The 24,069-nt window shown below is 41.1% G+C and overlaps 1 protein-coding gene across 6 annotated transcripts in view; it reads right to left on the bottom strand.

Moving 5' to 3' along the window:
- Positions 1-24,069, bottom strand: part of LOC143206990 (uncharacterized) — a 138,704-nt gene that overhangs the window by 42,596 nt on the left and 72,039 nt on the right. For 3 of the 6 annotated variants that reach the window (XM_076419942.1, XM_076419941.1, XM_076419939.1), the window contains 6 exons: positions 18,612-18,840; positions 12,802-12,952; positions 10,642-10,725; positions 9,429-9,512; positions 5,828-5,863; positions 3,809-3,865 (listed from right to left, as the gene is read on the bottom strand). In XM_076419942.1, coding sequence (XP_076276057.1) covers positions 3,809-3,865; positions 5,828-5,863; positions 9,429-9,512; positions 10,642-10,725; positions 12,802-12,952; positions 18,612-18,840 — 641 coding nt within the window. The remainder of the gene's footprint in view (positions 1-3,808; positions 3,866-5,827; positions 5,864-9,428; positions 9,513-10,641; positions 10,726-12,801; positions 12,953-18,611; positions 18,841-24,069) is intronic. The other 3 variants (XM_076419940.1, XM_076419943.1, XM_076419944.1) reach the window with 3 other exon arrangements.

Here is a 24,069-nt window from a genome sequence, read left to right as displayed (position 1 = left end):
TTAACGAGTCAGACGAAGTCCGGCGAAGATTTTAACAAAGTCTAACAAATACGGATGTTTCGTGTTTCTTTTCTGTTTCTAATAGACTGCGGATTTTATGCACTTGTGGCAAGAATGGATGGGCGTAACTTCAGATATGAAAAATATTGCAAGATTTTAAGAGTATAAATATATTTGTTGCAACTTAATAAAACCACTGATTTGCAATTAATACAAACGATTTTCATTTTGCATAAAGATCCGCAGTTTAGTAATGAATAGTTAAGCAATCAAATATATAAACTAATTAACCATATGATTTTCAAACAATTTGTTCATTGAGCGTTCTATTGCACTGTCACTGGATTTTATGCATTTATGACAAAAATGAGTAGGTGTAATTTAAAAGAGTAAAAACATTAGAAGAATGTGAAGATACTGTTGCATTATTTTCCACTTATTAAACATATTAAGACGGAAGATAAATGACTACTTCACTCCAGATTGTTGCAATTCGAGTAGAAAATTTGTATTCTGCATAAAGATTCGCTGTCTAGTGATTGCTAGACTTAGGAAAGAGAAGTGAAACGATTAAAGAGATTAATGTACAAGCAGCTCCTGCAGTTAGTCAAGACAATTCTGATTCAGAAGTCCGCAGCCATTGGCAACGGAATGCGGTACCTAGGGAATGCAATGTAGCCATCGGAAATGAATGTTCGTCCGATGCAACAATTTCGCGGAGGCGGGCCGGACACTTGAGACGCAGTCTGCGCCGGTTTTTGCGAGCACGGCTGAATCAGATAAAGCGTAACCCAGTTTTCTGCGCGCGGCGAGGAGCGGAGGAACGTTCGTCGGAAACGTTTTCCGGCGGCTCGCGCGCTCGATTCGCACAGAGCTGAGCATTGTTTGAACGATTGTGTCGTGTGTCGCCAAGCGAGCGCGCGCAGGCGGGCGGCTACAATAAAAGAGTAGCGAGGATTCGCGACGGAGAACGCAGCCGGAAATAATAGCGGCGAGAGGCTCTGCTCGCGCCTCACTTTGCCTCGCTTTGCCTCGCGCCGAGAAACGGAGCAGATCGGCCGCGGAACGACCACGACAACGAGAACACGCCCGTAAAAGGGACGTGAAACATTCCGCGGCTCGAGCTTCTGTCCCCGGAACGATTTTACTCGCTTCCAGACTGATCGAGACACCTCTCCACTCAAATGAAGTCGGTCCTACAAACTAACGTTCGCGACGGCGGCTTCCGCTTCAAGACGATAGGTTCGTTCATAGTGAATCTCGCTGAGATTCAGTTTTCATTGTTCAAGACTTCTTCAAGTGCGTTCAACATTTTCAGAGTGAATTAACCCATTGCCGTATTTTAACAAGTCATAGCGAAAAACAGAACTGCAAGGGGTTAATGTAAGCTAATTGTAAGTTACAGACTAAGTCATATTGTATCATATTGTATATGCTATATATAAACCTTATATGGCTTAAAGCAATAAATAAATACTAACACTCCCCAACATGCGTAAAATCAAAATACAAATACCAAGATTTATGATGAGCAATTTAGCAGGAACAATCCAGAATCGGGCAGTAATTAATTCTTTTGTAATCGATTATTTGTCGTGGGGGTGAATCTACACCTCTGGATCGGTGGGCATTTGCACAAGAAACTCGCAGAAAAATTGTTTATGACAAAGAAAATTGTTGTTAAAGTTTGTTTTCCTACTCATCGAGAAGAGAAAGAGTTTGAAAGGAGCCACGTGTTGCAAACAAATAGTTATTGAGATATAAGCTATTCAAGTTCTTGCAAAATTTGATTTGATAGAATTATACGTATAGATAAAAGCCTACTACAGTAAATCCTCTACAGGCGCAACAATTTCTATACGATAGATGCGACCAAGAATATCCCCCCGCCCGACTTAGTACGGGGTAAACAACGGTGCTAAGCAGGAAATGTATTGTACTAATGCTATTCCATACCTGAGAATGATACATCAAGTATCATAAAACCCCAATTTAAACACCCTGATGCATACCTTAATTTCTTTGTAGCGCGATCGACCGCCCAAGGGGAACCCGCGGGTGGTCTCTATTTACACGCGCTGTCCTTCTCTACGTTCGGCTCGGCCTTTGGAGATAAAAAATAGCTACCCTATACGATAGATGCGACCAAATCCCCCCCGAGGCTGTCGCGTCTATAGAGGATTTACTGTACTACAGTCCACACGACCGTGTCGATGAGACAGACCATGATCGTGTGCGCGCCTCAAGCCAAACGAAGTTTAAAGAGACATTCGTCGCTAGGCCCGTATGACATCATCGTCTCCCTGACCATTCGAATCATAAATTTGAAGTTGCGAAATGTGAAAGAGAATACCTTATATCCATTGTTTACATATAAGAATATTAATCCTGGGTTATAGAATACTAATGTTCAGTATAGGTGGGTACTTACAAATTTTTCAGAATCTTCTGTTCCTCCGTCGGATCAAGTGGACACCGCCATTTTCGCGAATACGTCTTATTAACGATGAAACACAAAACACCACACTTCTACACAATCACTGGACACTACACAACACACTTTCCGAAATCGTGACAGCGAAAGAGAAGCGGTTACTCCGACCAGGGTCAAAATAGTATTGCGGTTTTTCATAAATGGTTAAGGGTGGATTTAGGTGGGGAAATTGTGCGTTTGTTAAATGGACGGAGGTATGTTGAAGGATTTTAGGTTGAGAAGTGGGGAAACTGTCAAAGAAATTCCATTTGTTATTGTCTTCGGTCGTCAATGACGTGGATTTATAAGGGTAGTCCGCTCGTCGAATCGATGGGTCCGTCGCACGTGTTGTCGATCTGTCGGGGTAGAAGATTCGCATGCGTCTTTTGCTTGCTGTAACGTCCTTTACAGGTATATCGCCTAATCCGCTGGAGGAACGGTGAGGTACGGTAACATTTTATATAATACAGGATTAATATTCTTATAACAATGGATATAAGGTATTCTTTCATATTTTGCAACTTCAAATTTGTGATCCTAATGGTTAGGGAGACGACGTCGTACGGGCCTAGCGACGAGAATGTCCCTTTAAATTTCGTTTGTCGAGGCACGCACATGATTATGTTCTGTCTCATCGACACGGTCAGGTGAACTGTAGTAGTTGGCTTTTGTCTATACTATGTATAACTCCACACAATTAAATTCTGCAAAAATTTCAACAGCTTATATCTCAATAACTATTTGTTTGCAACATGTGGCTCCTTCCAAACTTCTTCTTTTCTGTATGAGTGGAAGGTGCCGATGTAAAAAACAATTTTAACAATTTTCTTTGTTATAAACAATGTGGTGGCAAGTTTCTCTTACAAATGTCCACCGATCCAGAGGTGTAGATTCACCCCTAGAACGGATGAACACTACTTTTTATATACCCTGTAAACTGTAACTGAATCGACGTAAATTTGCTTCCAATAAATAACGAACAGTCGCCGCTCGTTTTCCGAGCAACGGGATAGTTGATATATTGGCAGGAAAGCATTTTTTCCTGGCGTCTGTCCGCGAGAGATCAGCCGTATCGTTTTTCCGAGTCGTTGCCAACGAAAATGAAACAGTGCGCACGCGTCGGTGAAAACCGACGTGAATTAACGAGCCTCCGTCGGTCGCCATTCGCCACCTGTTGCCCGCAGAAATTCGCCGGCTGATACTGATTTACGGTCTGCAATGGGATGGCCGTTAGCGACCGCGTTACGGGACTGTTTGTCCGCCACGTCCCTCCTGTCTATTATATTAGGACGAATGGCCAGACCGACGAAGCTTCGCGGGTGTTGCAGAACTCACCTTGACTTGGTTCTCCTCCGAGTTTCTCTCCTGGACATCATAGCTGACGAATCGATTCTGAAAAATTCCGATACGTTAACATCGTTATCCCACTTTCCTAATCGATATTCGATTGAACGCTTTAGCTACCGGGCGATGTTTACGCTCGTTGCGCACCATGTCAGTTGCATACTCAACTCGCGATCGTAAATTATTTGGAAAACCATTAGACGATCGCCGGTAGCTAATGCGTTAATCTGTCTGCTACAGATAGATTGCCTAGTTTTATGCAATTGCGTTCGCGAAGTCCGCGAGTATCGTATCGGGTGGCGATCGTGATGTAAATTTCGAACGGAGGTGAATGTGTAATTCGTTTCTGATAAATTAAATCCGTTTCTCTGTTATCGATATTTGTGCCCATAATTATGAAAGTGGTCTGAGTCACAATTTTAAAAAATGAGCTTATCAGTTATTTCTCATCAGGTTATTTTAAACTAAATGAATTCAATGTAATTTTTACGATGTCGTCAAAAATGAACCGTTATTGCTTGTTATTTCAACATTATATGGAATTCATTTAGTGTTCGTTATGAAAGTGGTCTAAAACTTATTTAAACTTCTTCTTAAATTCAAACTTTAACACTAAACCTACCAAGCTTCAAAAGTATCTGGTAAATATTGCCTTGTCAAAATGGCAACGCTAAATTTATTGAGATCCTCTGTAATTTTGCGATATAATGGATGCTTGGACAAGGAAATTTATTCCATATTTTTCCATAAATGGATTTTTATACTTTCGATAATTGGAAAATATAATACCAGTCATTTGACCGTGGCAGGTTTAATGTTAAAAACAACATTTTCCTAGGAGATTCACACAAAATTTCACATTCACAATAAATTTTCATTAATCAAAGACTAATAAAATTCTAAATTAAAATGCTACACAATATAAAAATAGTTTTTAATTCATTCGAATGTAATTCTCGAAATATCTCGAAACAAGAAATGTACGACTTAGACCGCTTTCATAGTTATGGGCACATTTAACACGTTAAAAGATCATTCCACTTGATGTTTCATTTAAAATGCAAAAAATCGCCTAATTTCTGTTCACCCTGTTTCAATCGAATGTATTAAGACAGTAAACATATTTTTCGATATCGTACGAATTGACTTGACTGGCATAGCGTTTAAAGTGTTAACCATTGACGGAAATGCGGCAAGGAAATTCTAATCATTGTAGACGAAAGAAGATTACGGTCTGGCAAATTGCGAGTCTGAATCGATTCGCAACAGAGAGTTGATGGGATGAAATGGCATCGTTGCTTCGAGATGCTCGCCCGAAGCAATCGTTCGAAATCGAACATGTCGCATGCAACGATCCGACAGAAGGAACGCGAGCGAAACCGCAGCGCAGGTGTGACGTAACGAATGAAAGTAGTTAATAAACGAGAGGGGCAGGGCCTGCGAATATATCTTTTCGACACCGGGCGGAGAAAGTGTTTGATACACCGTGCAACGAGTTTATTCCGTTTTACCTCTGATTTCCGCCTAAACAATCTCAAGGAAGCGGTCACCGCCACGATAACTCTGCGCACTATCGTTTTCAGCGGTTTCGGATTCTCCTCCTCCTCCGCCATTTTGGTCCCGTACCGGACGATTTCACCGTCGACGAATTTCTCGATCACATTTGACGCGTTTCACGAATGAGACAGGCTTCTCGACCGGCGAGACTGATATCAAATCGACCCGTTCGATTATCGTGCTCACTACACTGCTGATTTTGTGGAGGAAACATCGGAAGAACTCGAGCACACTGTGTTGAGAGAGAGCTTAACTGTTTCTTGCAACAGAAAATGTTGATTTCGCGCAGAAGAAATCGGGGATCGATAGATCGAGAACACCCGAGCAACACCGCCACCGGTTCGACTCGACAAGTGCGCGCCGCGGACTCGACTAATCGCTCGGATCGCGTAGTGCAACGCGACGACGCGACGCTGCTTCTGGGAATAAAAAGTGTTCATCGTACTATCTTACCTCGGCGGTTTCCTGCTGATAACGTTCACCGACAGCCTGGAACGCAAAAACGAAACGTGTCATCGGATATAATTAAATGACGCTGGGAAAGGGGTCTGTGGAATTTGAACGTTCGTCGTCGACCTCTTCCCTGAGTGGATTGTTGACCTGCGGGTAACTTTGTTTACGAAAAAAACAGCCCGAAACAGTTGTCGGAGACGAGCATTTCGTAAATTCTCATTTCCGAGATAGTTTTAAAAAATTCATCTCGAAAGAAACTTATCGGATGGACCGTTGATTTATTAATTTATAAAAAGCAAGAACCGACAGTGCGATGGGATGTTCGTAAGAACATTAACCATGAGTCAGGAGAACAGCTGTCACGCGATCTAAACTTTCAACTGGCAGTGTAGGTGATACTGAATAGGAATCGGATAAAGTTTGACTGTCTGTCTATTGCATACCGTTTCTACTTATTCTAATGGTCGCGGAAACTTTGAAATCGTGAAACGATGGCGTCGCTTCTCGAAATAACACTGGCTGATGCTCTTGTTTAATATTTACAGTCTCCGCTTCTGAAAAATCTAGATAGCGATGTCGTCTGCTGTGCGATAAATCTACTGTTCGATATCGTTCGTACAATTAGAGAGCTGGCGTTGATAGATCGACTCTATCAATTATAACACATCGCTGTAAATTGAAAATTGGATCTATTTGAATATTTCAACTACGTCGAAGCTCCGAAAATACACTTGAAGAAGCATGAAACGGTGGCGATGATGCAATCGTTTAATATTTCTACGCGCTCGAAGGCTGCGAATGTCCCCGTCATTGGTAACCGCAACATAAGCACGCGCGCTAGTCATGTGCACGAATATTATTCACGTTTTAGTCACCGACGTTTAGTCGCGATGCTCGGAACGTCACGAATTTCCACGGAGAAGGGACAGAATCGCTGCGCCATAGAAGTGCACAGCGGTATGTGGACACCAACGTTTGTTTTAACTATTCGTCCAGGATTCTAAGCTTATTTACGTAATTCTATATGCCTTCCAACATTTCGCTACTCGTGAATTCAAGAGATCGAATGTTCCGTACGAGGTCGGGAAACTTTACTCTATATCGATCAAGTTTCGGGCCGAACGTTATTTAAGTAGCGCAATTATTGGTAAACTTGTTGAAACGTTACTTTTCGTAAATTTTAGTTTTTTAGATGTTCGCAAAAATATATTTCAAGTTTGAAGTAGTAAGTCTGGGTTAGGTGCAATATAAAAAATATAACTGCACTTTGTATTACATTGGGTAAAGTGCCCAAATATGAACCAAGTTTTGTTGATGTCATTTTTTGATTATTTTAGGATGCTCTTTTCCGACCAAAAATTTACCAGTTGTAGATGCATTCCCTCCCTATAAGATTCTGGGGTCAAGTTTGTTAGAAAATTAATACAGCTTGGGAAAAATATTTTTTTTGTGGTGTGTCATTTGCAGGTTCCAACAAAAGGGGTTCTTAATATGGTACACCTTGAGTCCCTAATATGACACCTAGTGCCATATTCGGCATCTAGACCAAGAATGTCAATATATATATATATATATAGCTATACCCATATTAGGGAACCCTTGGTAGTGCCATATTGGGAACTCCTCGTGAACTGATAATACTAGCTACTGATAAAGAGAAAATGAATTTCAGCCCGAACCAACAGTTGGCAAACATTAATATAAATCAACTGAAACTACAGATATGTTCAACCATTTCAAAATCACTTACCTTCCTCGAAAAAGATACTATCGGAAATTTATCCACAAAAATATTCAACACGTGGAGACAACTGGCGGAGGATCGATACTAAAATCTATAGAATGGTGCGAATGCACTGCACACTGTTGAGTAAACATGGTGAACTATTGTTTGAGGATTTTCTTACTAGAGTGCGACTTCTCCTTTACAATATATAAGGCGACAATACCATATTTGAGAACTTTACCCTACTGTTCTCAATCATCATTAATAGAAACTGGAAAAATTTCAGCCATATGTCGAAAAATCCAGTTATTCTTGTATTGTTGTCGAAAAAAAATCCACCGCTCGACCTTCGATTTCGAGGTATTTCAACTATATACGTACACTCACTACCAGGGACTATAACTGTTATAACCAAAAAGAAAAAATGTCATGGAATAACAAGTATTTCATCGACTAAGATCGTTTTGTTTACATATAAGGATTATAAGTAACCGAAAATTTTTTTTCTTGTTGGTAAATGTTAACGTTGAGAGAAATTCATTTCGATCACTTATATACAACAATTATCAATGAGAGAAATTTATTTGGATCGCGCTCATAACAGTTATGGGGATGGGAGAAGTTCATCGGAGAAGTTTATCGGTGATCGAATTTCTTTTCACTTGTTCATAATAATTATTGATGAGACAATTCATTTCGGTTGCTTATTTAATTATTGAGTTGTGTACACTTTTTCGGATGGAGCGAGCCTGTAAAATTCATTGAGAAGGTTTCGTACAACAAGACGAGTCAACAGACCATAAAAACAACAGATTGTCTACCATTTGAAAGTTGTACTATTTAATAATAACTATTACAAATTTCCTTTATCAATAACTGTTTTGAGCGATCGAAATGAACTTCTCCCATCGATAACTGTCATGAACGATCGAAATAAATTTCTTTCATCGATAACTGCTTTGAGCAATCGAAACAGTTTTTCTTCATCGATAACAGTCATCGAGGAGGATCCAATTTTTTGGACACTAATAACTGTTACTTGTAACCAAAAAGCACATAAAATCGATATTGTTTAACCATTTCGTCATTACCTTAAATTTGAATAATAAACAACTTTTTATTAATGATTTTTATCGTAGAAAACGTTAGAGTAACTGTTATTTTTAGTCCCTGCTCACTACAGAAAATCCTGCCCTTTTTAATTGACGGAACACGTGTTGTAGGGCGGGAGAGGCACAGCGTCTTTCCCCCTGCACCCACCATAAACCTGATCCGGGGCTAATCACAATTCGTTCATGGCGGGATTCACTATAACGGAACTAACAGATTTTGTAAATATCTAAAAAAAAAGTAAAAGAGATCGCCTGTTATTTATATAGGAAAAAGTTGTTCAGAATGTCGAGATTTCAATTATGTATTTTCTACGCTACACAACTACGAGGACGAATGACAAATTAATTTTAGCAATGGTCTCATTGGCAGGAATCTAATTATGTACAAGTTTACAGCCGGATCATGCTGGTCTGAAAAGAGCGCAGGGGTTAGTCCGGTTCAAGGGCATTTTCTGGCATTTTTCGAGAGCTTTTACTTAAAGAAAGCGGTTCTAATTTTAAATGGCGGGATCGAGGAACCGTTTCTCGAGACGAGCCACCCTCTTTTTCCGGGGTTAATACCATTTTTGCGAGTCTGGCTCCTTCTCGTCCGACGTTCGTTTCGGATCGAGATAAAAGCCCGCGGAAAAATTGGTCTGTCTCGTTGGGAAGAGGTCAACGAACGAGAGGCAAAGTTCGAGTCCCCCGACGGTCCTTTATTCTCGTCGGGCCGGACAAACGGACGGATGGGCGGACATCTAATTCGACGTGTCTCGATACTCACGTGTACTATGCCCGCGGTGTCCGACGAGTTCGCCGTGGCCAGCTGGTTCCGGTTCTCTATGACCGTCTTTATTTGCTCGAGCACCTGCAAACGAACGAACGAACCGGCGTCTAAGTACACGCTCGGCAATTATCCACAATGCCGAGCCGCTGCCCGTAATTATCGTTTCTGTAAAACCCGGCGTGTCCCAGATTTCTGCGCGGCGATCCCCTCGCCGCTATTAAAACGGTAGTTGGATCGAGACGAGCCGGGAAAAAGAAAGGAAAACGAACGGAGCCGGCACGCTGCGCCGCGGCGGGAAAATATGGTCGCGAGTCCTTAGCGAACGTTGTTTCCGTTTCGAACACCGCGTTTTTCGACGAAAATTTCGCGCTATCGTCGGCACTCGTTAACACTTCAATTACCGGACACATTTATAAGTCTCTTTAAAATTAAAAATCAGCAGGTGAGAGTTCCTCGATAAATTGTGCAAAAGCGACAGCAATTTCAACCCTAGTTCATCAAACTAAAATTACATAATGGGATCCAACAATTTCTTCTGAAAATTCTTATTAAAAGGAAATTATTGAGCTTCTTTTAAATACAGTTCAGTCGTAAAAAAGCCTACTGATAGGCTTCCGGCAGGTGAAGTGTTGATTACAGTCGTGTTAACATGCAAGACAAGCTATATCTGATTGTGAGATTAATCACCCAACAAATTAGAATTAACGGAATGGGACAATTTCTTCTGGAAAGTATTAAAGGGAAATTATTGAGCTTCTCTTTTAAATACAGTTCGGTCGTAAAAATGCCTACTGGTAGGCTTCCGGTAGGTGAAGTGTTAATTCTTGTTACAGTCGTGTTAACATGCAAGACAAGCTATATCTGAGATTAATCACCCAACAAATTAGGATTAACGGAATGGGACAATTTCTTCTGGAAAGTATTAAAGGGAAATTATTGAGCTTCTCTTTTAAATACAGTTCGGTCGTTAAAAAGCCTACTAAGACGCTTGCGGTAGGTAAAGTGTTAAGCCGAGTTTGCGCGATTCAAGACGCGACCCCGTTCGCATTTTCTCGATTGGGACACTCGGGTGGTTAGCCCCCGAGGCTAATGCCTGAAGGATCAGGAAACCTTTAGATGCTACAGTTTCGTTCTCGCGTCACTACTTGCAATGCACTGTGCAACTAAATGTATCGCGAGCAGGACGACATCGTGGCATAGGAGACGTTACCCGCAGAGATATCCTGTGCCTCTGTGCAACGTGCTGACTGTAGTCCTTATGCTCGATCTCGTTGCTGTTTCTCGCTTGTCGTCGCTGTAAAACAAGAGAGAAAAAAAGAAAATGGAACGGTTCACGACACACGCACGTCCGCGTCACGTGCTTTTCCACGAACGTGAAAACAATTCGAGACTTTCCTCGAGTATCAGAACGGAACGCCGAGCTGCGCGGCGTGCTTTTTTCCCCGTCGCGAATAGAAAGGATCTCTCTCTCTCTCTCTTTCTCTCTGTCTCTCCTCTCCTATTTTCGCCGGGTCCCGCAAATCTCAGGGCGAAACGACTGGTTCGCTTTCGAACGCGATACGAATCTGCCCGCGATATGGATATTCGAACCCCGCCGCCGCGCCGGCCGTCTGCGCAAATAAATGAAGTTATGCGATTCGGTGCACGCCGAATAATAACTCGATCGTTACTTTCGCTGCGTGTTCCATTGACGTTTTGCTAAAACCATACCGTGCACCGTATCTTTTCCTAGATCGCATCTCGACCAGGGATCTCGGCAACGTCTTAATGCCCGTTACGCGTCGGTCAGTTTAGAGTTTCTGGGTCAGCCTCATTTTACGCGGTTTAGGGTAAATCGCGGTCGAACTTGAACTTGACAGGCGATTCAACTCGCCACTTAGAATTATGTTACGTGAACTACTCTTTTTGTTTCAGTTACTATGCGAGCATCTGCGAAATTATCAGCTACACCGTGGATTTTATGCATTCATGATGAAAATGAAGAATTATTCAAATTACCAAACGAACTGTTCCTCACAGCGAATATGGATAAGCTAATAATTCTGGCTGTTTGAGTGAGTATCTGCGAAATCATTAGCTACACCGTGAACTTTGTGCATTCGTGATAAAAATGAAGAATTATTCAAGTTACTGAACGAATTATAAACGCAATTGGAATACGTTGCCTTATAATAATGTCAAAATTACATTTATTCAGATTTCATGCCAGTTCTGTTTAAATATTTACTTCAATGGAGAAGTTCACTAAAAAAATTTCTTAAAAAAATATTTACGATTTTAATATTTCCAAAAGAACAAGTCAGGAGCAAGTAATTCCGACTCATCCGGTAGTTCCAGTGTTTAAAACTGTCTCACTGCTCCTCGAAACAATTGAAATTCAGTCCAAAACGTTTTCAAATCTCGGCAAACAATTAGCACAACTGTTCGAGCCGCTTTGTATTATAGAACGATTAGTGGTCCTTTTCGGAAGAAATCGAGAGGAAGTATCAGAAACGAGCACCGAGTAATTACGTGGGATTGCGAAGACAGATATCGTTGACGCCCCGAGCGACCCGAGGCGTTGTTCTTCTCGTTGTTCACCGAGGAAATTGGAAGACGAGTCACGAGTCGATCCTCGACACGTGTAACCGCCTTAACTCAATTCACGCGTGCTCAGAATGCCGTGGCGAACATTACGCTCATTGGATAACGAGAATAACGCCTCCGCCGCGCCTCTGTTTACCCTTTCCCACCGGGGATCGCGATTTACATCGATCATCGTTCATTTTCGCCAACAGAATAATTTTACATACACCGGTTCGCACCGAAACCGAGAGCCATTTACATTCCGAACGTTTCGCATTTAAAGTGTACCCACGTTGACTTGCTGAAACGATCGTAGAAAGCGATCTTCTCTCTTTTCTTCACGATTCTTCGCGATTGCGATTTTCTCAAAATTCCTTCCATTCTCCATATTCTAGGGTGCGTATCTTTAACCTTTTGACGGCTGTGTCTGGGACTATTTTCATCCGGAACATCCGAATTGTCACTCAACTACTCAATTTGTGTCAATTAAAGTAAATGAATAGCTGGTGCATTGAGGATTTCGGAAAGACTAATGTGTCCACACGAAATATCATGGGAAGTAAATATTAAAAAATTAATAATTAGAGTTGCGGACAGTCCTAAGCATTGTTCTAAGCTTCTCGGAGAAACTGAATCAATTTCGAAGAAGATATTCCGTATTAAGGCGCGTTGATGATGGAAGTTGCAGCAGTCGAATCGAAACGGGACGCTGTTCGATTTGGTAGAGATTCGAGAAAAATTCGAACAGACTTTCTCCCGGAGGAATCTCGACGGCGTTTGGCTCGTGAATAAAGAAGATACTGACCTCGAAGGTGGCCAGGCTGGCCAGCGACGAGAGGGGCCGAGTGTGCGGAACCTCCCCGGGGAAAACGCTGTCGTGCGACACGGACAATTTCCCGGCTCCTCCTCGCAGCTTCACGAAGGACTCGTCCGCGCCCGGCCTCCTGAGGAAGACGCTGGAAAAATAAAAGGCGTACGTCAGACCAGCCGGAGAGGACCAACTACGAGTCTCGTTTGTTTGCTCGAGACGAGAGCAACAAGGAAAAAGAGCCTGCATTCTTAAGGTCTACGGACTGCGTTGTTTTTAAAGTGGGATCTCCTTTGCGCGTCTGGACGCAACGTTTTGTTATCCATACTCCATTCGTCGTAGCTCTCTGCTGTGCCTCTGGACGCACAAGTTTGCGTTCCTATGATGCGATTTGGTATGTCTTCTTCATCTCTAAAAAGCGAAAGAGCATCGCCCAAACTCAAACACGTGCGTCGATCGATTTACGATATGTGTTCGACGCACACGTTTTTCCGTTTGTATTTTCGCTTCGGGACCTCTGAATGCTACGCCAGATCCAAACGCAAGCGATTTTTGACCCACTGCTTCCGAGGCAGTCCAGATGCAGAGCCATGCGTTTATCGACCCACTGCTTAAGAATACTTTTCGGACTACTGTTTCGGATTTTGTTCAAATTTGGATATGTTGTAATTTGTAATGATATACAGGGTCATCCGTTTTTAAACGGCCAAACGTTAACCAGCTGTAGAGGACCCCAAATGGAACAACTTTTACCCCTATCACTTTTTTTGCTTCGGCCTTGATTTCCAGATAATTGCAAAAAACCATCATTTTTTGAGTTTACATAAAATTAAATATCTCAGGTCAATCAATTATCTCCAATAATGAATCTTGATGGTTTTTCCTTTGTTTAGTTTAAAATAAGTAGGGGCATCTTTTTTATTAAATAAACTTTTTTGTATGACCTTCGGATAACAAAAAAAGTGACAGGGGTAAAAGTTGTTCCATTTGGGGTCCTCTATAGCTGGTTAACGTTTGGCCGTTTAAAAACTGATGACCCTGTATAAACGTATCTCAAAGGATTTTTCAATATCTTGAAAATCGTTGGTTTTACAGACGTGTAAAATAAAGCGTCAACATTTTTTCTATGAAATTATAATAGCTGAACTAGCAAACCGAGGGAAATGAGTTTTTAGGAGATTATAGTGATAACATAAAAGTATCTACTCAAAAAATTTATTCACTTCTACTCAGCATCTATTCTTCATATTATGAATATTTCAAGAAATACAGAGAAATTTATAACCAAAGACATCGGTGATTCAAATTATCTGAGAAACTACTAAATAAGTAACAAATGAAGAATTTTTAATTTTATTTTAAGACAACAAAATTTAAAGAATTAATTAAAAAATTATTGCAAAAATATATTTATTACGATAATTATCAGTAGGTGGGAATCATTTTTAATGATGAATTTTAGTGGAAACTTCATCCCGACATCTCTTATGGTTGAAAAGTTATAATAAAATGTTACGATCCAGTCCACTGTGTTCTTCGGCCGTCCAACATTTTCAGTGGATACTCTTATATTTTCACTATAAGCTCCTGAAAACTCATTTCTATCGGTTTGTCAGTTCTAGTCTTACAATTTAATGGAAAAAGGTTGACACGTTTTTTACACATCTGTAAATCAACAATATTTAAGATATTGAAAAATCCTTTGAGATTTGTTCATAGGTCACTAAAGACTACAACATATTTAAATTTGAACAAAATCCGAAATTTTACTCCAAAAAGTGTCAGTTTTCGCGTGGAATGACCCTATTATAAGGGATTTGCGTCACCCGGTACACGCATGTGTCGGTAAATTACAACATTTGGAACGATTGACAAAACATTATCGTTGAATATTCTAGAATATTCCTCGAAAGGATAATGCGATAGTGTTTCTTGGCGTAGGCGCACGCGTCTAGACGCAGTTTTGATTACGTATGACGAATGGAGTATAAAAGACGCTGGGATAACAAAACGCTGCGTCCAGACGCGCAAAGGAGATCCCACCCTTAGACGCTTCAGCGGCAAAATCTTTAACATTATGCATTTATCAGAAAAATCGATTGGTCGAATACAAACCTGCACAAAAACTAGAAGAAGTCGGTGTATTATTCGCGACTTACTAAAATTGTTAGAACAGGAAATGCACTTTTGTTTAACTTCTGTTTCATAGAAATCGCTCGGACAGTTTCTATTTTGCATAGAGATCCGCAGGCTAATTCTGCGGTTGCAAGGAAGACCACCGCATGTCACATACTTTCACTTTCGAGATATGTATTGCTGTTTGTTTTGGTCACTAATTCTTCACGACATCAGTAAAACTGCATTATTTCTTTGAGCCTTTCGGATTTGTTTTCATGACTTTTTCTGGTAAAGACGTAAATCCTATACTCTAAATCTCAATTAATGTGTAAATTCGAATTTTCTGAAATTACGACATGCGGCGTTTTTCCTTACAACCACAGAATTATTGTGAATGCCCTTTCCTGAATTTATTTCCACATCTTGGGAAATTTATTTCACGCGGTCGACCATTAGGTGTAGCAGGTGCCACGGACTGAATTGATAGCTTTTGGAAAACGAAAAGAATGGTCAGCGAAAGCGGCAGTGGGCAAATCGAGCAACGTTGTGCAAGAGGGAAAATAATATCGCGGTTGTCGGACAGCTCACATAATTTAAGTAGTTCTGGTGTCACAACAGCCGAAACGCAGTTCGCAAGGGTTCGGTCGACTCGGTTCCGTTACGTCTACCATGGCAACGATTGGTGTAGATTACTCGAGTAATTAAGCTATTGGCTCCGCTACCTTATCTTTCCTTTTCCGTTAGGCTCGACAGCGCCGTGTCACGAGAGATCACGTTTTCTTGCGTGTTCGCCCGTCGTTCGAACACATTCGATACCTCTCGCTGTGACCTACTGTCCTTTATTTTCATAATTCGATTGCGGCCATTCGCGGATAAAGCCGACCGACGAGGATTAATTCGATCTATGTGTCCCGAATGTAATCAACCTCTTTATTTCTCGTTCGATTATCTGCCGATTGGAAAAAGAACAAGACAATCGGTTCGATAACCATTTGTTCCCTTTCGATGCGAGGAAATTTATTATCTTGGTAAAAAGCCGTCGACCAGATAAGACAATAGCTGCTCATTTCCCAGTTCATAATCCCGACAATTCCCATTACGAAACGAAACAATCGCTTTTGTTATTTAGTTAATCGTTTCATTCTCTCGTTTGTTCGAGTCTTATGGCTTGTTACACTTCGGTATCGCGATTGTCATAAAATATGCCATGCAGTAACACTCAATGAACAAATTGTTTGAAAATCTCTGGGTTTATTAGACTTCAATATCGCAATTGTCATAAAATATGCTGTTTATCAGTAGACAGTGGATCTCTTTATGCAAAATATATATTGTCTACCTGAATGAAATAAACTGGAGTGTGAAATAGAAAATTATTTTCATTCTTAATATGTTTAATAAATTGAAAATGATATAACATGTTTAAATTCTTCTAATATTCTCACTAATTAAATTAAGCTTACTCATTTCTCTCTATCATAAATGCATAAAATCCGCTGTCTATTTATTAGACTTCGGTATACTGTGGCAGTAGAACACTCAATGAACAAATTGTTCGACAATTTTATGGCCTACTAGATTTTAGTATCGCATTCACGATAAAATATCCTGTGCAATCTTAGTCTTTTATTGTGTTACGATCTTTCTGAGCAAGTATAGTGTTCAATATGAATTTATTCTATTCCGGGAGCTACCAGCAATGTTGACTTCTATCCGTCAAAGGAACGACGAGACGTTGCTCGAAAGTTTGCCTAGAAGTTTCATTACGTTCCTTCGAGTTTCTTACTGTCAACAGAAACAAAGGGTGGGCACGATTCGCATATTTCCACAACCAGCACTGAGTTTCCTTGTAGCACAACATCGACCAGTGTGTTGATCCAAGGAATCATTCAGTAGCTGTCTTTACGATTTTCATTCATCGAGCTCCTTTAAAGCTGCATAAATTACTTCGCGAGACCGTCTTGAACTTTCAGCTGGACTTGAAAAGTACAATTTATTTGTTCAATGGAAATCTAGGTGCACGGTAGTGCACCAGCCAAGTTCTTGCACTACCTCCTTTTACACGAAACAACTTAGCCGTTTTTTAGAGGCTTATAACTCGACACTGGAGGCAGATGGAGAGATGTAATTTCGTATACTTGTTAAATGCTATCATGTCTCAATATTGACAAAACATTAATCTTCCAACATTAGTAGGTTCCGAGATATAGGACCTCAAAAATCGCTAAATTTGTCACTGACTGACGACTGACTGACTGACAGATCATCAAAACCTTTTGGGTACTTCCCATTGACCTACAAGCTTGAAATTTGGTACATAGGTCCACCATAACAAGCACTCAGAGGAATAATTATCAAAGTTTGAAATTTTACACCTTAAAGGGGTTGTATTAAAAAAAAAAACGAAATAGATTATATATGGAGAAAATGAAATATGCCGCTTTTCCCATAAGGAACCGTGTAAATTCCGAAAAGAATCTGCTCTCTTCAAACGTTCCTATATCGCCATTCGAGGTAGTGGCAAAAAGCTCAAACTGGTAGATTACAACAAGGTAGAAAATGACACTAAGATTATAACAAAAAAAATCTAGGTAAAGTTGGGTTCTAATTCGCCGGCAGAGTGTTAATCTTTGATACCTACATGATAATTGATGAAATTTCAACAAAAATTGATGGAATCCCAACAAAAACATTCTGTAAACAGGAGCCAAGTTCTTATGGCCGTAAAAAGTTGTGAGATCAAACAGAATACGGCCAAGTTCGTTAGCTTAGAAAAATAAAAATAAAAATTAGTTAAAAAGAACGCTATTTAATTTTTAAAGAGTCACATGGAGGGCTAAATTATTCAAACTTGGCCGCTACCTAACAGGTTTTAGGGCCATTGGTTTAAAAAGTAACGGCCAAGTTTGAATAATTTAGCCCTCCATGTGACTCTTTAAAAATTAAATAGCGTTCTTTTTAACTAATTTTTACAAACGCTTTTTTCAGTATTGCAAGAGGTATTTCTAAGCTACCGAATTTGGCCGTATTTTGTTTGATCTCACAACTTTTTACGGCCATAAGAACTTGGCTCCTGTTTACAGAATGTTTTTGTTGGGATCAATTTTGCTTTGCGGCATCGGGAACACAGTGAGGTAACAGAAGTCTACCTGAATCTTCAAACTATTGTATCGCTGCACGTTGACACTAAACGTACCGAGGTGTAAAAGTAGCAGGCACATGATTTAATTTATTTAATTTATCTAGACTTCGCGCGGTTCTTATCGTAATATGTGCATTTCTCATGAAAGCACCTGTATAATAATTTCAATAATCGTACAATAAAAATCTAGAACCAGTTATTTAACCGGTCGTGGTAAGTTTAGTGTTAAATAATGATCAGTAGACTGCGGATGTTTATGCAATTTTCAATTTTTCTAAGCAAATTTTAAGAAAGTGAAATCACGTAAAATCTTATTTTCAGTGGTAGTAGGTCTTTGTAGTTCTGGAATAAATAAAAATCGCACTAAATTCTGTGGAATTTTATATTCTAAGTAGCATTTTTGACAATTTTTAGAACCCGTATAAATGCATAAAGATCCGCAGACTAATATGATCAGCTTAAAATGAAATGGATCAGCGACGGTGCTAGTAGTTTATAAAGTTTGTTATAAATGAAAAGAGAGGTAGGTTCGAACGGAGAGACTCACCTTTCCCGGTCGCAGGAATCGGTGAGCAGCTCGCTGGCGCTGCGACTGCGAGCCTCTTCCGGACGTCCCGCCGGATGTCTGTCGGTGATGTCCTCCCTGGGGAGTCTCGTGATCTCGGGATCCCTATCCACATGGTTAGAAACCAGCCTGGTGTCTGCTGCACCGCGACTTTTCCGTCGGAAGATTTTCCTGAGGCCTCTCAACGGATGAAAACGCCGTTTCTTCGGCTCTGCGAACACGGAACACGGAAACGATCTTCAGGATCTTTATTCCCGGGAACCAGACACTGGGAATAATACGTATCATCGGGTGTACTCTTCTCCGGTGTTTCAGTTTCGAGTACACGAACGACTGCAGCGTGACCGCAACAGAGAGCCAGACAATTAGTCGGGCCCGATATCTCGCGTGAACTTTCTCTCGCAATTGCGTAACGCAATCGCTCGCTCGCTTGTTCGCCAGCGCGATACGTGTGTGCTCGAGGACCGCGATATCAATGGGAAGAGAAAATTCGAAACTGTGGGATCTGGACCCTGTAGCGTCGGAACTCGTAAATCAAAAAATTACGAACTTCAACCTCTTGTCCAACTCGCTAGCTCGAGAAACAGCATTTTATTCCAATTTCAAAGAAAGCGAGCCTAACACGATACAACTGTGATAGATTCTTCAACAGCTAGCAATTTCACTGGCGAAGCAACAAATCGCTCATGCGCAAGAAAAACGTCACAAATATGAAAATACAAGTTTTACAGGAGAGCGCTTCGAAGTCCTTTGATGGTTTAACTAGCCGTGTTTGCAAGTAAAAACAAATTAAACCTAGTAGGGCTATGGGGTTAGAGAGAAAGTTCTGTGGTATTTGTAATGGGCAGGTAATTTTGCGTGTAAATCAGAAAACACATGTTGCTAGTGAGTCATTGGAAACAGGAATTGAACAGGTCATCTGAAAGATGGCAATAAGTTGTTACAAATAATGAAAATAATATCAAATGTTTCCTTTAAAGTGCGACAGAACTTTCCCTCCAACCTTATATCAACATAAAAACGTATTTATTGAGATTGATTTGAAAAATGTTGACTTGTGACGTTTATCTCGAGGACGAGCGAAATTGCCTCGAGTAATATGCTCCAGGAATTACTTTCGAGACATTGTCGTTCAAAAGAAAGTTGTTAAGCTCCCTTCGGCCTCGATCCAGGCCGATCAGTTTACTAACTTCTCCCCGGACAAGAATTCTAATCGAGAACGGCGGCGAACGCACACGATCCGAGATAAAAGATAGATAACACAAGGCCGGCAATGGTTCCCCGAGCAATTAGCAGCGGTGTCCGATCAAAAGTAAACAGATAATGGCGAAGTGGTCGCGCGCTAATACCGTGGGTTGCTCGCGCATCGATTGCGGAACGATGGATTGGTATCGTCGCGCGCGCGGATCATCCCGTCCGAAAGAAACTTTAGCCCGGGGTGTCCCAGTTCAAGAGCGAACCTCGGGAGAATTCCGTGGCGCGGACGAGGCCGAGGAAAATCGAATTTCCACGCCGGGAAACGATTTAATTCGCTCGACTGACCCACTTCCCGTCGACGCAATTTCATCCCGCTCGATCAAACTATCCCTCGCGATGGACCTCTCGCCACCTCGCAGCCATAATCACGTCCGTATTGCTCGCGCTAACTCGACGCTGCTCGGAACAATTACAGAATATTACCTTTGTTTTAATCCCTCCGGACTGAGAGTTCCAAAGCAAGCCGCGCTACGATTTGTTTTGCCATTGAGGGGTTAGACTCGTTTCCAGAATTGCAGGGGTGCGGGATGCGTTTTTCAGTAGTCGAAAGCGCTAGGTAAAAGATCAATCTAGGCAGCAATCGCCCTTAAAAGTCCTACTTTACGTTTACGAGGCGTAATTTGCATTATTCTATTTTCATAAAGCTGCAACAGCTACATGCTGCCGAATAATGCGAATTACACCTCGTAAACGTAAAAATAGGCATTTTAAGGGCGATCGCGGCCTAGATTGAACTTTTATCTAGCGATTTGACTACTGAAAAAGTCCATCTTTGCATTACCGAGAAATGAGAAGGCGCATCCCCCACCCTTGCAATCCTGGAAACGAGTCTATCTCCTTGCGTACAATTATTAGAATTTCTTCGACGTTCATAATTTTCTAGGAAAAAAATTCATGTTTGCTGTACACTCACGTATTCTCCAGTGACTACAATAAAATAGAATTTCTATTTAACCCCTTGCCGCACCATTTTTTTACAGTTACAGTGATTAAAAAGTCTTTATCTCCGAAAATGTCATGGAAGAGAAAAGAAAATTTATATTTTTTGTGTGGCTACATTCATTATAATACTTAAATATTGATTACAAACGAATCCAATTTTATTTAATGTAAAAAGGAAAACATAACATTCATATTGTTAGACTTTGTTAAAATTTTAATGACGAGTCTGACTCGTTAAAATACGACAAGGGGTTAGAAGTACAAAGGGTAAAGTTTCCCGTGTTTAACCATTGTTTTGACCGTTCCATTCCACGTCAATTTAGGCTACTTTTAGGCATACGATTGCTCTTATTTAAGCATCGTATTGAAGGCTCAAACAATAAAAGCTGATAAAACGAGCGTAGGAGGGACTTGCAAGATATAAATGGAAAAGCGGTTTACGAGTAACATTGGGATCAATCGGCAGGGTTCGCAGCGAGTGCAAAGCGATGCTATCTGGTTACCTAACCCTGAAGAATTATGAAATAACGCGCAGTGCATTCTTATGTAATAGGGGTGCCGCGATGTGTGGACTGTCGGTTACGTGCGGACGATAGCGACGAATGAATTGAAATTGGTGCAGCGTCTGGAAACTACAAACTAGACACTGCTATAAATAAATAATGGAATAATTGCTTGCTTCGTCGGGAGGAGACAGCAGAACGCGACAAAATCGAAGTACGCATTTCCATCACCTTTGGCTTTTTAATTGGCGCAAGGGTAAAAATGCAGTGCACCAATTTTTCGCTGTTCTCGACATTTTTCATGCGGTGTAAATTTAATTTCAAACAAAGTCGTGAAAAGTCGTATGACACAATGTTTTGCTAATAAAAAACAGAAATTCTACGAGCATGGTATCTTTAAATTGCCTGAAGAATCGCAAGAGAGAATTTTTTACCATTCAAACCATTTAAATTACCACTTAGAATAAATGGTAAAAAAATGGCTTTTATCTTCCCTTGAGAAAGCGAAACGACTTTCCGAACGATCTAATAGCCACCCGAGGGGTGGTTGGGGCCCAGAATGAAATGTTTTCGAAGAAGTACGGTGTTCGAAGAGTTAAAAGCGACAACGCGAGGGGTCATTATCGGTGGAAGGGCGGCGCGAGGGTTGCGGGATAAGCAAATAACGCGAGCCCTCGAGACCGATCGAGCACTCGTTAACGCACGGATGCCCTTTTAATTGCGGCGTATCGGGGTAGAGGGGTGCACGACAAAGGGGCGTGAGCATCGTACACAGAGCACAGAGCGTAGCAAAGCAGAGCAGACCGCGGCTAGGTGAAAGCAGAAAAGCTCGACGCAGCACAGAAGCAGCGAAGCGCCGACGGCGAGCGACGACGAGCGACGCTCTCAGTCGTCGAAAAGGCGGCGAAGAATAGCCGCGGAAGTGGAGGGCGCGATTCATAAGGGCAGCAACGCACTCCGCTCGCCCTTAGTCACGATTAAACGCGCGAGAAACCTCCGCGACGTGTCTCTGATCCTCGAGGCTGCGGCGAACTCTACGGTTTCGGCAATAGGGTCTCCCTCCTTTTCGACACCGTCGCACCCCACTCGATTCTTTTTACCACAGTCACGTAATTCCCTTCGAGAACGCAACCCCCCGCCCCACTGTCGACTGTTTCTCCTTTCACCCTTCTACAACGGCTCGGGTTAATTTTAATTTACTTCTTTACCGCAAAGAAATTCCACGGACCCGTTAAATCAGCCGTTTACGTCACCGGTACCTTTTTCCTCTAATTGGACGCCTTTCAAAGAAAGTAAAAATCGAACGATCGATCGTCGAACGGTCGACGGATACGTTTTACATTTAGAATGTGTTATTCTGTCTCTCTTTCTACCACCCACATACACCGCTATCTTAAGAAACCATACGCCCGCACTTTCCCTTTGTTGCACTTAACCCTTTGCACTCGGAGCTATTTCAACTCGAAAATTCTCTATTTATTCATTCTCTATGGTTGTTTAAATTTCGTGGGTATGAAATTGGTATAATATGTACATCATACAATACCTATTAGGTTGGCAACTAAATTCGCGACTCAGTGACTATTCCTTTTGAACTGTATATCATTGGAAAGCACTGAATTTTGCGATTAATTTGATATAAAATACTCGTGCTTAACAAAAATGCTTATACATGGTGTTTCCTACTTTTCCGGCAAGATTGTAGGAGCATGATCTACAAGTGAAAATACGGAAAAAATGTTATATGAACTTTGTTTATAAACGATGTCAAGTTTGTATCAATGCAGAAGGTGGTCATTTTGAAATGATGATTTAAACATTTTTAACGATCCTCGTACGTTAAGAAACATCTCGTAAGTACAGGCAAAGTGAACACAATCGACCTTCCGTATTATTCAGCTTTAAATGTGCTGTTCCGCACCTATTCTGGCTACATTCAATATCTGCCTATAATATTGTAATAAAGCGTTTATAAATAAACTTCATGCAACATTTTTTTCGTATTTACACTTGTACATCATGCTGCTACAATCTTACCGGAAAAATAGGAAACACCCTGTATAAATTACTTTGTTTGAGAAATGTTTAGTAATTGATTAGTAGACAGCGGATCTTTATGCAAAATAAAGATGTTCTACTTAATGCATTAAATTCGCTGTCTATTGATTAGATACCGACATATTTAATAATGTAAACAATATTTTGAATTATGGCACAGCAATTTTTAGTGGCGCCTCTCATAGTCATCAATCGAGTGCTAAGGATTAAAAATAAGACAACGTCGCACTTTCACCGTTGCGCATTGAATATGAATACGGAGTTCACACGTTACCGAAAAAATCCTCGAGGTCGAACACGTTCATCTCTTCCTGGACGGATCTCTCCCGTTCGCGACATTGGTGCGCTACGTGCAACTGACCGATTTTGCACTCGCTAGCCGATACCGCGGAAATAATACGCCGATAAGATTACACGCAAACCTGAGATAAACTCTTATCGGATCCTTATATGGAAGAAATCTAGAGAGTCTGATAATCGGGGGAGATACCATGAGTCGCACCATTATCTCGTACCCTCTCTATGCACTTTGCTAGAATCTCGCAGCCGCAGCGAAACCGCGAATATTTATCACAATCGCTCGGGTCTTTTCTATCTCTTGGATCTGGCTTCGCGCGTTAAGCGATACGAACGAACAACAAATTGTCAGGTCGGTAAATAAATTAGGGGCGACGTCCGAT

The sequence above is a fragment of the Lasioglossum baleicum genome, chromosome 3, assembly GCF_051020765.1.
Source record: "Lasioglossum baleicum chromosome 3, iyLasBale1, whole genome shotgun sequence".
Classification (NCBI taxonomy): Eukaryota; Metazoa; Arthropoda; class Insecta; order Hymenoptera; family Halictidae; genus Lasioglossum; species Lasioglossum baleicum.
This window is presented reverse-complemented; position numbering and strand designations above follow the sequence as displayed.